We start from the raw sequence: 13,157 nt of genomic DNA on the forward strand, positions 1-13,157 counted from the left end.
CTCTAATTACATCTATCACAAGTGCAGGATATTCTGAAATACTAACAAAGGTTTTTTGGGTTTTGAAGGGAACATTACATGAAAAATAACAGTATTTAAGGATATAATTGAATTGCTAGAATCTATCCTTGGCCATTTTTTGAAATGGCCTGGACAAATATGTCAGTACACAGCTCCTTTACAGGACATTTTATTCCCAGTCCAAGATATCCACAATTAACTGGACTACAGGGAATAAACTTGCATTACAGCTAGCTGATATGCCATATTTTAATGTTTCTTTCCTAGAATATGGGAAGCCTCGTGGAAAAAATAGCATCATTTCCCTGATAAACATGCATCTAAGATGATAGCAAGCAGACCAATTACTTTGAAGTATACCTGGAAGGATTTTGCAAGTAAATTTGAAGTAAAAACAGTTAACATAGGCAGATCATTTGAAATATCAATCTAGAAAGCTCACCAAAAGCAAGTGCTTACAGCTGGGAAATGCAATCACAGTCGAAAGAGATTAGGCTGAAATGATGTAAAGTTAGAATATTACATGCAATAAGCTTGTTGCTGAAGGGCAGATTTGCTACTATTATAGCCTTTACTGGAAAACAAAATAAAACATATTTTAAATGTTATTTTAAGATAGGCTGATGATGTCAGGCTGGAAGGAAACAACCGAGATGGGGAAGCTTATCCTTCAGCTGCTGCTAAAACTCAGCAGTGACCAACATGATGTATAGCAATCATCCATTTAATTGTCATCATCTTTAACTCTTTCCAGTTCACCTTTCTTCTTTGCTGGTGTCAGCATCCTGCTTTAATGTGAGGGGATCTTATCAATATCTAAAGGGTGGGTGTCAGGAGGATGGGGCCAGACTCTTCTCAGTGGTGCCCAGTGACAGGACAAGAGGAAACGGGCACAAACTTGAACATAACAAGTTCTATCTAAACATGAGGAGGAACTTCTTTCCTTTGAGGGTGGCAGAGCCCTGGAAGAGGCTGCCCAGAGAGGTGGTGGAGTCTCCTTCTCTGGAGACAATCAAAACCCACCTGGATGCGTTCCTGTGCAACCTGCTCTGGGTGACCCTGCTTTGGCAGGGGGTTGGACTAGATGACCTCCAAAGGTCCCTTCCAATCCCCACAATTTTGTCATTCCATGATTCCACATCTGCACCAGTTCCTATAAACCTAAGGGTCTGTCCAGAGCAGAAAGCAGAGGTTTTGGCAGCTGACAGTTTTGAGGGGTACCTACAGCCCAGCATCTGTCAGTCCTCACCACAAACAGAGATAGCAACTTGAAGCACAGTAAGCTGTGGGTGTCATCTCAGAAGCTCTGTAGGACTCTTCCAGGCATGGCACGGTGACATAGAAGAACTGAGCTGGAAATGCTCGCTGGATGGTGGATGGCAGAGAATAACGTGTGTCAGAACTCTTTTTCAGATATTTGTACATTTAATTTGAGTAACCTTTCTTTGGAATCCAAATCCTCTCGCTTTCCTGCCTTTCTTGCTATCGGGGTGGATTTCCCCTGGGTGTCCAGTCTCTCCTACTAATGACTCACACCATTCTTTTGCATTTTGCCCTACTCGGATGGTAGGAAATTAAAGGTGAGATGCTTTGTGACACACGCAAAACAGAGCACGTGGGGATAATGAAATTAGTGAGCAACCACAGCCTGATTCAGATATACAGCCACCATTCAAACACCGACTCTTAGCAGCAGCAGTAACAGAAAATCCCATCTGGAACTATCTTTTTTTTGCAGGACTGCCTTAAATGAAAAATCCTAAGGTTACCTCAACCGTGATAAAAGAAAGACACCTGATCTCAGAAACGACTCAGACTCTTCTTCACTCCTAAATATCTCTTTTGTGTAGGCACTTCTTTTCTCTAAGTCCTCATAAGCTTTCCCAGTTAATATGACAACCTGCAGCAAGAACTTTCAACAGCACCCAATTAATTCACTAACCCAAGACCCAAAGGGTGTCACTCCTGGTTGGCAGCCTCTAACTCCAACTCTATCCTTTAGTCAGTGTCCAATTGTGATTTCAAGACAACTTTCTTGTTCTTGCTTGAAAAAATGAAAAGAAAAAAATTGGCAGTAGCCTATACACCCACAAACCTTGGCAAAAGCTACTTATCTAGAGGGAAAATGAAGCTGCTTCTCCAGAAAGACAGTAACATCAAAGTCCAAATCTTAAGTATCTCACACTCTAAACCAAGTACAGGAAGAGATATTCAACACATTGAAGGTTCAAGTTTTAAACACTGTCTTGTTGGTGTAAATATAACTTCATATAGTACCTACACCATAACATTTAATAAGGTGGGTGGCAAGTATCTGGGCAGAAGTCAATTTTACTAGATAATAAACAGCCAAAAACTGAATACAAAATCAACCAAGTTCCCAGCAAAAATGGTGGCCCAAAGACCGGCAGAGGAAACTTTAAGAGGACAGATTTGAGACAGATGTAGAAAAAAATACCATAAAGCAGGGAAAAAAATATAGTTAATACAAAAGCCATATGGAAATCAGCTTGGAAGACTTTAAAGGCAGGAAAAAGAACTGAAGAGCTTGGAAGGAAATGCATTGAAGGAAAGGAAATAGCTTTAAAATATTTCCTGCAGCCTACAGAACAGAGAAAGAAAAAGGACAAGGAAAATTAAATTGGGACAGATTCGAGAGTTTAACCACTCCAGTACTGTGCTGATGTTTGACATGGTGCTGAAGATTATATTGAGGGGCCTCGCACGATGATAAAACTTGGGCCTTGAAGGATTTAACAGCCACCAGACCCCAAACCTCCGAGCGAAAAGCAACTGTGATATCAGAGATCACAAAGCCATAGCAGTTTGTTTAAGTGATGGAAAACAACATCTGCTGTATGATTTCACTACCGCCGCGCACTTCTCTGCTGCTTTCCGAGGCATCTACACAACTCAATTGAGCTGGTTCTTACTAGAGCCTGCACTCACCAGCTCAAAAAAGGTGCAAGTGATAAAAACTGGCAACGTTCATCTGGTTTTCACTCTGCTACTCGTAAAGAAAGCCATGAATTTCCACGCTGCTGCTCCTGGCTGCAGTTTACAGAGATGGCATCAAACCGTGCCCATTTGCCAAAGCCAAATCTGCAGGTACAGGGAGCTATGAACAAAAGTGCTTTGCCAACCTTCTTTCTAAATTTCTGTTACTAAATTGAAAAAAAAAAAAAAAAAAGAAGAAAGAAAAATGTTTTGCTTCTCCAGTTTTCCAGGCTGTTTACTCATGCACGGGTCAGCACGTCGCACACAGTTAGTTCTCTTTGCTTAAATGAGTCATTTCCACAACTGTGAAAACGACTTGGAAAAAAAAAAACAAAACAGAAAAAAACCAAAGTGGGGGGGCGGGGAAGAAAAAGCCATCAGTTTTCATTCATGACCAAAGTATCACCTGGAGCAACTATGAGTTTATATATTTCGCTTTTTTTTTTTTTCTTACGTCTACAAGATTTAAAACCTGAAAAAAAAAAAATCTGTATCAGGTGGGAGGAATGCAAGGAATATCTGTAGAAATACACCCTGCAGGTCTTCTCCTGAGCACAAGAACCAGGCACCAGGCTCCCCAGCTTGCCGGCTGCGGTCAGGGGCCAGCACTAGCCCTGGCAGTCTCTGGCAGGAGGAGAGCACTGGAAACTCCCTGGAGAGCAATCAAACCTATCAAGAGAATCACACAAACATCCCCCATTCTTCCACAGCAAAGTTAAGTTAGAGGAAAACCACACCCATTTTACCCAGAAGAAACGTGAATTCCACTCCGTGAGGATGAAATCAGTTCTTTGGGTCATTTTAACTCCCTGCTGTAGGTGACCCGTTTGATTTCAGAGAAAGTCAGATCTGCAGATCACATTTCTCAAAGACACATAAGTAATGTCTCAGGTTTCCCCTGGGTTTCCTCATTGTAAGGTGAAAACACCCGTTAGAAGGGACAACACGACGTACTTTCCAGCTGGGAAGTGGTTCTCTGTCTGAACAAACAAAAAGGTGTTGACCAGGGAAGGTGAAGAAAACCTGATGAACAAATGACACATCTAACACAGAAATACTCTGTCCCAAGAACGTCAGTGTCCACACTATTTTAAATGCTCAACTACGCTACAGAGCTCCACAGGACAACTTCTTAGATCTAACACTGCATCTGATTCCTAGGTGCTGGATCTCATCCAAATCAAAATCCTTATCCCACTAGGATTAGCAATTACTAAACATCCAGCCTACGGGGCAGTAGCATCCTCAGCTTCCGCTACAAGTAACGAGCTCGTTAAAGCACTGTATAAATCAGAGGGATTCCAGGGTCATGTTTTATGACCATAAAGTTGATACCTTGAAATCCCACTAGATGGAATTCATAGAAAGTCTGGAGAATAAGTCGTATGAGGAGAGGCTGAAGGAGCTGGGATTGTTCAGCCTGGAGAAAAAGGAGGGTGAGGGGAGACCACCTCGCTCTCTCCAACTCCCTGAAAGGAGGGTGTAGCCGGGGGGGGGTCGGTCTCTTCTCCCAAGTCACAGGCAACAGGACAAGAGGAAATGGCCTCAAGTTGCACCAGGGGAGGTTCAGATTGGATATTAGGAAAAATTTTGACACTGCAGGGGTTATTAAGCCTTGGAATGGGCTGCCCAGGGAGGTGGTTGAGGCACCATTCCTGGAGGTGTTCAAAAGATGAGTTAATATAGTGCTTAGAGACATGGTTTAGTGATGGGTTTTATCAGAGTTAGGTTGATGGTTGGACTAGATGATCTGAAAGGTCCCTTCCAACCTAGACAATTCTATGATTCTATGAAAACATAGTCTGGTGTCCTGTGACTCACTGAAAGAAATTGAGGGAGAGGGAGAGCTAGTGTCAATTACATACACAGTCCCGGCTTTTGGGTAGAGGCAGATGTTCAGCTCACCACGTCTTTTTCTAATTCTGCTTGTCTGTTGTCCTGCCTAAAGAAGACTGAGCCTTGTTTTCTTCTCAAATCTAAAAGTCAAGTCTCAAATGAACATCCTACACCTTGTCCAGCAGAACCAGCCCACACTCTTGTCCCCTTTTCCAGCTCCTCTGGTTAGAGAGAAGAATCAGGGCAATGTTGCCTGGACTGGGCTGCAAAGGAGAACACCCTCTTCCTCAAAAAGACAGAGATAAAAGATATACACACTCTGCATAGTTCTGGGCTCCCCAGTTCAAGAGGGACAGGGAACTACTGGAGAGAGTCCAGCGTAGGGCAACCAAGATGATTAAGGGATTGAAGCACCTCCCTTACGAGGAAAGGCTCAAGGAGCTGGGACTCTTTAGCCTGGACAAGCGAAGACTGAGGGGAGACCTTCTTTATGTTTATAAGTATCTAAAGGGTGGGTTGAAGGATGTTGGAGCCGGACTCTTTTCAGTGGTTTCCAGCAATAGGACAAGGGGCAACGGGCTCAAGCTGGAACATAGAAAGTTCCATTCAAATATGAGAAAAAACTTTTTCACGGTGAGGGTGACGGAGCCCTGGAACAGGCTGCCCAGGGGGGTTGTGGAGTCCCCTTCTCTGGAGATCTTCAAGACCCACCTGGATGCAGTCCTGAGTGATGTGCTCTGGGCGTTCCTGCTTTAGCAGGGGAGTTGGACCAGATGATCTCTAGAGGTCCCTTCCAATCTGACAATTCCATGATTCCAGAGTCACCCCAAGGACACTGGATTCGGAAAACAAGTCCAAAGAAACCAAGAAAAAACGCAAAACCAAATAAAATAAAATAAAGCCCGCAGACACAGCTGGGAAACAGATACGCTGCTGGACACTAATTTCAATTTTGAAATAAAGTTTGGAATTTCCTTCAGGAAAGCTCTGCAACACGGAGGGCAGGTTGAGTCACCAGTTGCCGGAAAGGCAAAGACCCAGAGAAGAACCTCATATGGCTGGGTGGGGGGCCACAAAGGGTGCAACTCCCCACCAGGACAGACAGAGAGGGCTACATCTGCCCCCCAAACTCCAGGAACACTTAGGGAGATATTCTACCACAGGTTGATGGACCTCACTGTAAAGGAGGTAATGAGCCTGCAGATGCTGACTGCACTGATCACTTAGAAAAATCTCAGGTTCTCAGTCACTGATCACAGCCCATATACAGCACATTTCTTCAAGGAATTTAATTTTTAAAAACAGCTGGAAAAAAACGCTGGTCAGACACTTCAGGTTTTTGAGGCAGCACAACCTGTATTTTACAGTGCACAAAAGGGTCTGTGCCTGAAACCTTTAATCAGATCCCAGCAAAACCACTGGGACTCTACCCAGAGCTTGCCTACGCGGGGATATTCACCATCAATTAATGGCAAAAGATCGACACTAAACCAGTGCTGCTCTGGGATTGGTTTTTGCTTTTTTGAGTTTTAACAACCTCCAGAAACTTCTCTCTTCCTGACACCTTCCTTTCTTCCTTCTTTGTAGTACTTCCACCGCCATGGAATAACCAAGCACCTTTAATTCATGCTGCAGCTCAGCTTCTCTGCTAATGGATTGAAAAATGACTGTAATTAATGAGGCAGGTGTAAAGAGCCCCACACCTGGAAAACTCAAAGCAATCAAAGGTAGGTAGCTTCTCCCTGATAACCACTTGTAAGTGGGTTCCCTTTTAGCACTATAAATGTCTTTTTTTGATATATATTTTGAATTAAAAGAACTCTCCGCAATTTCTTAACCCTTCGTGATCCTCTGTGATCCTCTTTAGGGTTTTGAGATGGAAAAAGAGGCAAGTGTGTTAGCCCTTGTATGCACTGCAAGACAAAATGACCATATACTGCTGAGCTGTTGGGGCTGGAGACAACACCCAGAGATCCTTTGAACATTTTTGTGGCAATTATTAAATCTTTCTTTTGTTTAAAAGACCATCTTCCCCATTGATCTGTGAAAGGCTCCAGAAAATACGGAAAATGCATTACATAAATAGCAGTTTCACGTACAGGCACACAGAGACACAACAAACCCCAGGCTGAAGAGATTTTTGTCTTTCAATTATGACAAGTGCTTTTTATCTGTGACTAAAGGCTCATTTAAAGGCATTTAAAAGTCAGCAGTGTTCCTTTACCATAATTTATTCTACATTAATCTTCCTATTTCTAGCTAGAAATATATATTCTGCAAATTCGTACCATGCAGTTCATAAGCCTGTCTGCCTCAGTACGCACAGAAGTAAAATTAAATTGTACAAATGCCACTGCTCTGTTACCATTTGGAGTGGCAGATGTCCAATTGCCAGCTGCGCAAGTACTGAATACGAAGCACTAATTAGACGGTAATCGAACGCTTTGTTAAGCCATATTTAAGAATTTTATTGTCACGTAATCACTACACAAGTATTAGTAGATCAACACACACTGTCGTCCATTACCACAGTGTCCATCAAATTTTAAGCCTCTCTATAATGTGATGGAGGATAAATGAGATTTGTCGATCAGACAAAATGTGGACTTTCCCAAAAGCCATTGACCCTCTCTTTCAACGAAAGCTTTTGGGAAAACAGAAAATTAAGCTGTTATGAGATGAAAGGTAAAGTTGCATTATGGATTAGAAAGTGGCAGAGATGCACACAAAAAAAAGGAAGAATTAAAAAAATATATATAAATCATTACAGAATCACAGAATGATATGGGGTTGGAAGGGACTTCTGGAGATCATCTAGTCCAACCCCCCTGCCAAAGCAGGTCCACCCAGAGCAAGTCCCATAGGAATGTGTCCAGGTGGGTTTGAATGTCTCCAGAGAAGGAGACTCCACCACCTCTCTGGGCAGCCTCTTCCAGGGCTCTGTCACCCCCACAGTAGAGAAGTTCCTCCTCATGTTTAGGTGGAACTTCTGATGTTGAAGTTTGCGCCCATTTCCTCATGTCCTGTCAAAGGACATGATGCATTAATTGTGGCAAAATGCATCAAGTGTCACAACACTATCTTCAGGCTTAAGTCAAGTATATACACTTACAACCTGGGAAGGGGAATAAATTAGTGCAACAGTACTTGCCACTGACTCAAAAACCACTTAAAATCATTAAAGAAATAAGAAGGTTTGACAGCAGAGACCATCCATCTGGCTTCTGACTTTACTTCCACTGTTCTACTCTTTGAAGGAAGGAACCCCTCTATGAACTTCTTTTTGTCTGCAGCACAAAAAGCAAGCCAAAAAGTGTTCATCTTCAAAAGCATCCCACAGCTGAGCATCGTTCTGCACACTCCACTTGACTTTACAGCCACCATCAATTAGTTTAATGTTCCCTTTACCTTTTTGTCAGTACTGCCCCCTAAATTGAGGGAGCTCCCTCAAGGAGCCTGATAGATTTAAAGAGGGAACCTGTGATGAGGCTTCCTGCAATTAGGTCATTAAAGTTACACACTCAAATCCCTTTCAGTCTTCAAGTCTGATGTCGTCTTCTCCAAAAATCACATTTTAGAACTCATCTGTGTCATGATGTCTTTAAATAATTCAGCCGCAGCCAGGCAGTTGGGCTGATCACACCCAATTAATCCTGATGATTTTTCCTCCACCTGCGACTTTATTATTGAAAGAACCGACAAACACCTTGAACAGACAGAGTTGGCTTTTATTTATTTTATATTTTTAACTCACATGGATAGTACCTTCCCAACAGCCTCTGGCTGCTTTCCAAAGCCTCTGGGAAAAGAGGCAAAATACAGCAGGATGCCCAAGAGAACCAGGTGACAGTACGTATGTGGCAGTCGAAATTCAATATTAATGACATTATTTTAACTTTAAGTAGATTTTGCAAGTTGTTAAGTTCCAAAGTAATGATCCTCATGAAAAAAAGACATCTGTGCATCTTTGACAGCTGTCTTTTTTGAGCAAAGTTTTTAAAAAACACAGGTAACAGTCGTCTTATCTCACACTCTTATCTCTTGTCTGAAGCAAAAATTGGAAGGATTTAAGGAAGAGCAGCAGAAGTGGCTAGAAACCTGCAGATTCTCATGATTTTAATATTTTTTTCTAAATAAGGGTCCCATAAGGAAAGCACAGTTACAAGTACTTATTTGCCAGATGTCTAATGGAAGCAAAAAGCAATGGATTTAATTCTCATAATAAAAAAGTATTTTCTCCTAGGAAGGTAGCAGCATGTACCGAGACAGAATCGGATGCCAAGAAAGAAATGATTTCATCAATTCCTTGAGACGCCTGAAGCTATATTCCAGATGTTTGCTGCTGTAAATGCCAACATAAGGATATATTATCTCAAAAGCAGTCGTGTTGTAGATGATGCACGTTACTCATGGACAATGATAGCTCAAGGCAATATTTCGCATACCTGGAAATATCACTCAAGTTTGATCCAAACTAGAACACAACACTGAGTTGATAACAACAAAATCATCCCCCATGATTATCCTGACAGAAAATTATAAACCTGTAGGTAGAACAAAGGGCTCCTTTGAATTTAAAGTCTTTGTTTAAATTGATACCACTCTCCATGTTTTCAACAAAGGAAATCTAATGAAGATTAGCTATATCCATTCCTTATATTCTACAAGACAAACCCTTCTTAAAGGTTTAAAAGTAAATGCAAGAAAGGTAAGGCATTTGTCATATAGACATCCACATCACAACAGACCCCCAAAACCGAACACTTCTTGGGCTAAACTTGCCTGAAACATCAACCCTGCTAAAATAAGGAGTAAACTGCAACTTTTAAGCGCTTAGTGTTAAACAACAGCAATTACATTTGACCTTGTTCTGTTTGCTTGGGTGGGAGGATGCTGGTTTTTTTCCTTTATTATTATTTTGCTTGTGTTAGTGTAGAAAAAAGTTGGGCAATTCAGTGTGGAGCTGGAAAATATTAGTTAAAAAAAAAAAAAGCATCACTATTGCCTGCCCTCTAGCACACAGGAGTCAATCCAAAACTCCCGAGAAACCCTGAAGAAGGAATTACTAAACCATACAATAGATTTGATCAGTGAGGGATAGAAGAGTCATTTTAGGGCTTAACATAGTTGAACTGGCAAAATAATCCTTTTCAGCTGGTTTTCCATTTCAATTGGTTTATTATTCTAGAGAAGGCCATAGAGCAGTTAGTCATCCACCTCCACAAGGGAGGAAAACTGGCTGGGTGCAGACTCAGAAAGGCAAGAAAAAGTGGTTTTCATTATTAAAAACAATAATGAATCTTTGAACACAGGTCACCGTGATTGGGGTACATCAAAGGAAGGCACATAGGAAGTGCTACAAAAACACCTTACCTCACCTTTCCATCCCTGAATACATCCAATTGATGAGCTGCCATCATTTATGCTAGTTCTTTAAGGAGTGAATGTCAAAGAACTGCATGTAGGCTTCTGGAACACAATGTAGCAATTTGTACTAAAATTAGCATATTAAAAACAAATTGCTAAATGGCACAAAGACGTAATTTGCACAACAACCTTTCAGTTTGGCTCCTCAGCCTGCAACCTAAGGAAAACATAATATTTGATTTGGACCTGGCAGTATCCTTCAAGCTTTGGGCCTCCAATAGTTTCTTATAAATTATTTATAACAAAGATTTAATGCAAAATTTTTAAATACCATCAAGCTTAACTGAGTGGTACCAAGACAGAAGTCAGAAACCGATTTCCACTCTTCTGTAGGGAAACACTTAAAATAATACAGGCTCTGCATGAGTTTTAATATACAAAATGACCACAATGAGAACTGAGAGAGATAAGAAAACTATTTCTGTACTTTCTGGTTTGTTTGCTCTCTGAATTTGGGTTTTTGATAAGGTAAGCAAGCCATAAAGGCACAGCAACTGACAGAAGACTGCTGGGCCACACAGACCCTGAATATACTCTCAGGTTCTCTGCTAAAGCAACTAGATTTCAGGGACATCTCTCTGAACTTCCAAAGTAATATTACCCTAAAATAAAGTGGGCTTATTTACTATTTTGCTTTTAAAACTTGGACCATTTAAATGCCCTAATTTACAGCACAGCCCTTATACACTTTTTTTTTTTTCAGTGAAACTGACAGACCAACAAACTGCCCCAAACAATAAACCCATATGGAGGGACCAGACCTCCTATAATTAGTCCCTTTTTCTTCAGAACACACACACACCTCTCTACCTCCCACCATTAATCTCATCCTTATCTTCCTTCTCATGCATAATCTAGAAGCGGATGAAAAGTATCAGTTCACAGGGCCAACAATGCGGGGATTATTTCAAAAATTTACATGCTAGTCAAATTTATTTTTACATGGGTGAAGCAACAGAGCTTCCTCTTCCCTATGAGAATCATCTCACAAATTACTTTTTTACCACAAGGAAAACACAGAAATGCATACTCTGCAAAAGTCCCATTATATTTAAAAACTTTTAAATTTGTCCTGGTCTAAGGGTATTTAATTTTGTTCTCTCTTCAGCCGGCCTGCTTCTTCTCAGCCATAAATCTACACACCAACTTTCGAGTTTCTATGCCTCTGTTATTCAGATCCTGTACTCCTTTCCCATTCCCACACTCTGAAACCTCTTTCACGACTATTCATTTTGGTCCTTCACCCATGTCAGGGTTTGGAACCAGGAGTCAGGGCCTGGCATGGACGCCCAGAACCTTCCATCTCCTGCATGCCAAGCTCTTCCAAAGTGCTGCTGAAGCATCCCTGCTATGTGAAAGGCCTCCTCAGATTGCCCACTCCAACCACTTCAGGGTAGGTGAGGCTGTTCGCTTTAGCACTGTTTTCCTAGGATCTAAAACATTCAAAAGCAGCCACTTGTTTAATATATGTGAAAGCTTTTTGTAGGACAGGGTGCATGTCAAGTGGCAGCAGGTAACTACACCTACTACACCCTTTAAAGTCACTGCCCAGGATACAAAACCATATAATTTTTCAGGAAAACATCTGTGACAGAGGGCTTGATTCTTTACCAGCTACCACAATACACCCTCTTCTCAAGCACCTGCTTGGCTCCACTGGAGTCTGAGCACCTTCTTCTTTCCCTAAAATGCGCTTGAATACATCTAAATTCCTGACTGCCTCTGAATGACAGAGTTTTGAGGTCAAAACAACAGCCTGCTCTCTCACCATGGCTCCAAGCTGTCATCGTAGAAGACCACCACCTGCACCAAAGTGACCCTCCGAGCTACTCTAACTAACTCCCACCACCTGCACCAGAGCCACCTGATGATGGGCAAGACCCACTGAAGACCAGCTAGGGAAAGGCATCTCTCCTGCATGAAAAATGCCTCTTCCATCCACAGATACCTTCTCCCTCCTTGCTCTCCCTGAATAGTTCTGCTTGGTTTGACTCTCGGTGGCCGGGCAGATGCTCTCAACCTCCTCTCAAGGAGCTGCAGAGCCACACAACTTTTAAAGCATGGCACCCCAGTCACGATTTGGGTGAAAACTCCTCTCTCCAGCCATCCACGGAGGGGCCACACAACCAGCCCCACTTCATTGCAAAGCTCCCCGAGATCCCACCTCACCCGGCCACCAAACCTCGGCCACCCGAGCCTCTGGCCACCCTCCTCCTGCCCCCACCACCCCTTGGGACGCAGGCCAAAGGGACAGATTTGCGATGGGGAGACCCCAACCAACACAGAGAGGACAAGGAGAGAGGGAGGTACACTATCTCCTCCTTAAGACACGGATTTGGAAGGGGAAGGGGACAGGAAAACAACCATTTCCCCCCGGAGGGGCTGGCTGCGGGGCAGGGGCCCCGTTACTCCGCCATTTGCCGCCCCCTCAGGAAAGAGGGGCGATGGAGGACGGGGGGATTCCCCTGCCCGTAGGGCCCGGTCAGTGGGGTGGGGGTGTACGGAGGGTCTGGGGAAGGGGGACCGGGACAGAAGGCGGCGGCGGCGGGACGCGGCCCCCGGTGCCGGAGCGGCCACTCACAGAACTCGGCGATGTAGTAGGAGACGGCATAGTTCTCCTCGCACCACTCCAAGGTGGAGGTCGGCGGGCCCCAGTAACCCTCCCGGTCGGCGGCCGGAGCCATCGCGGCGCCCGTTTCAAGGCCAGAGGGGAGCGAGGGGGAAGGGGGAGGAAGGGAGAAGGGCGCCGGGCCCAGCGGCAGCGGGCGGGGGCCGGCGTTGGGCCCGCCCGGCCCGGGGAGGAGCCGCCGCGGCGGGAGCCGGGGGGAGGCGGGGGAGGGGGGGGGGGAAGGCCCGGGGGTGGCCCGGGCGAGGGT

General features: G+C 43.6%; 1 protein-coding gene across 1 annotated transcript in view; it reads right to left on the reverse strand.

Moving 5' to 3' along the window:
* ACER3 (alkaline ceramidase 3) overlaps positions 1–13,032 on the reverse strand; it is a 69,842-nt gene extending 56,810 nt beyond the window's left edge. Inside the window, exon 1 of the mRNA XM_014947107.1 lies at positions 12,863–13,032. Coding sequence (XP_014802593.1) covers positions 12,863–12,965 — 103 coding nt within the window. The 5' untranslated portion in view covers positions 12,966–13,032. The remainder of the gene's footprint in view (positions 1–12,862) is intronic.
* Positions 13,033–13,157: the final 125 nt, after the last annotated feature.

Source organism: Calidris pugnax, unplaced genomic scaffold (genome assembly GCF_001431845.1).
Source record: "Calidris pugnax isolate Ruff unplaced genomic scaffold, ASM143184v1 scaffold121, whole genome shotgun sequence".
In the NCBI taxonomy this organism is placed as follows: domain Eukaryota; kingdom Metazoa; phylum Chordata; class Aves; order Charadriiformes; family Scolopacidae; genus Calidris; species Calidris pugnax.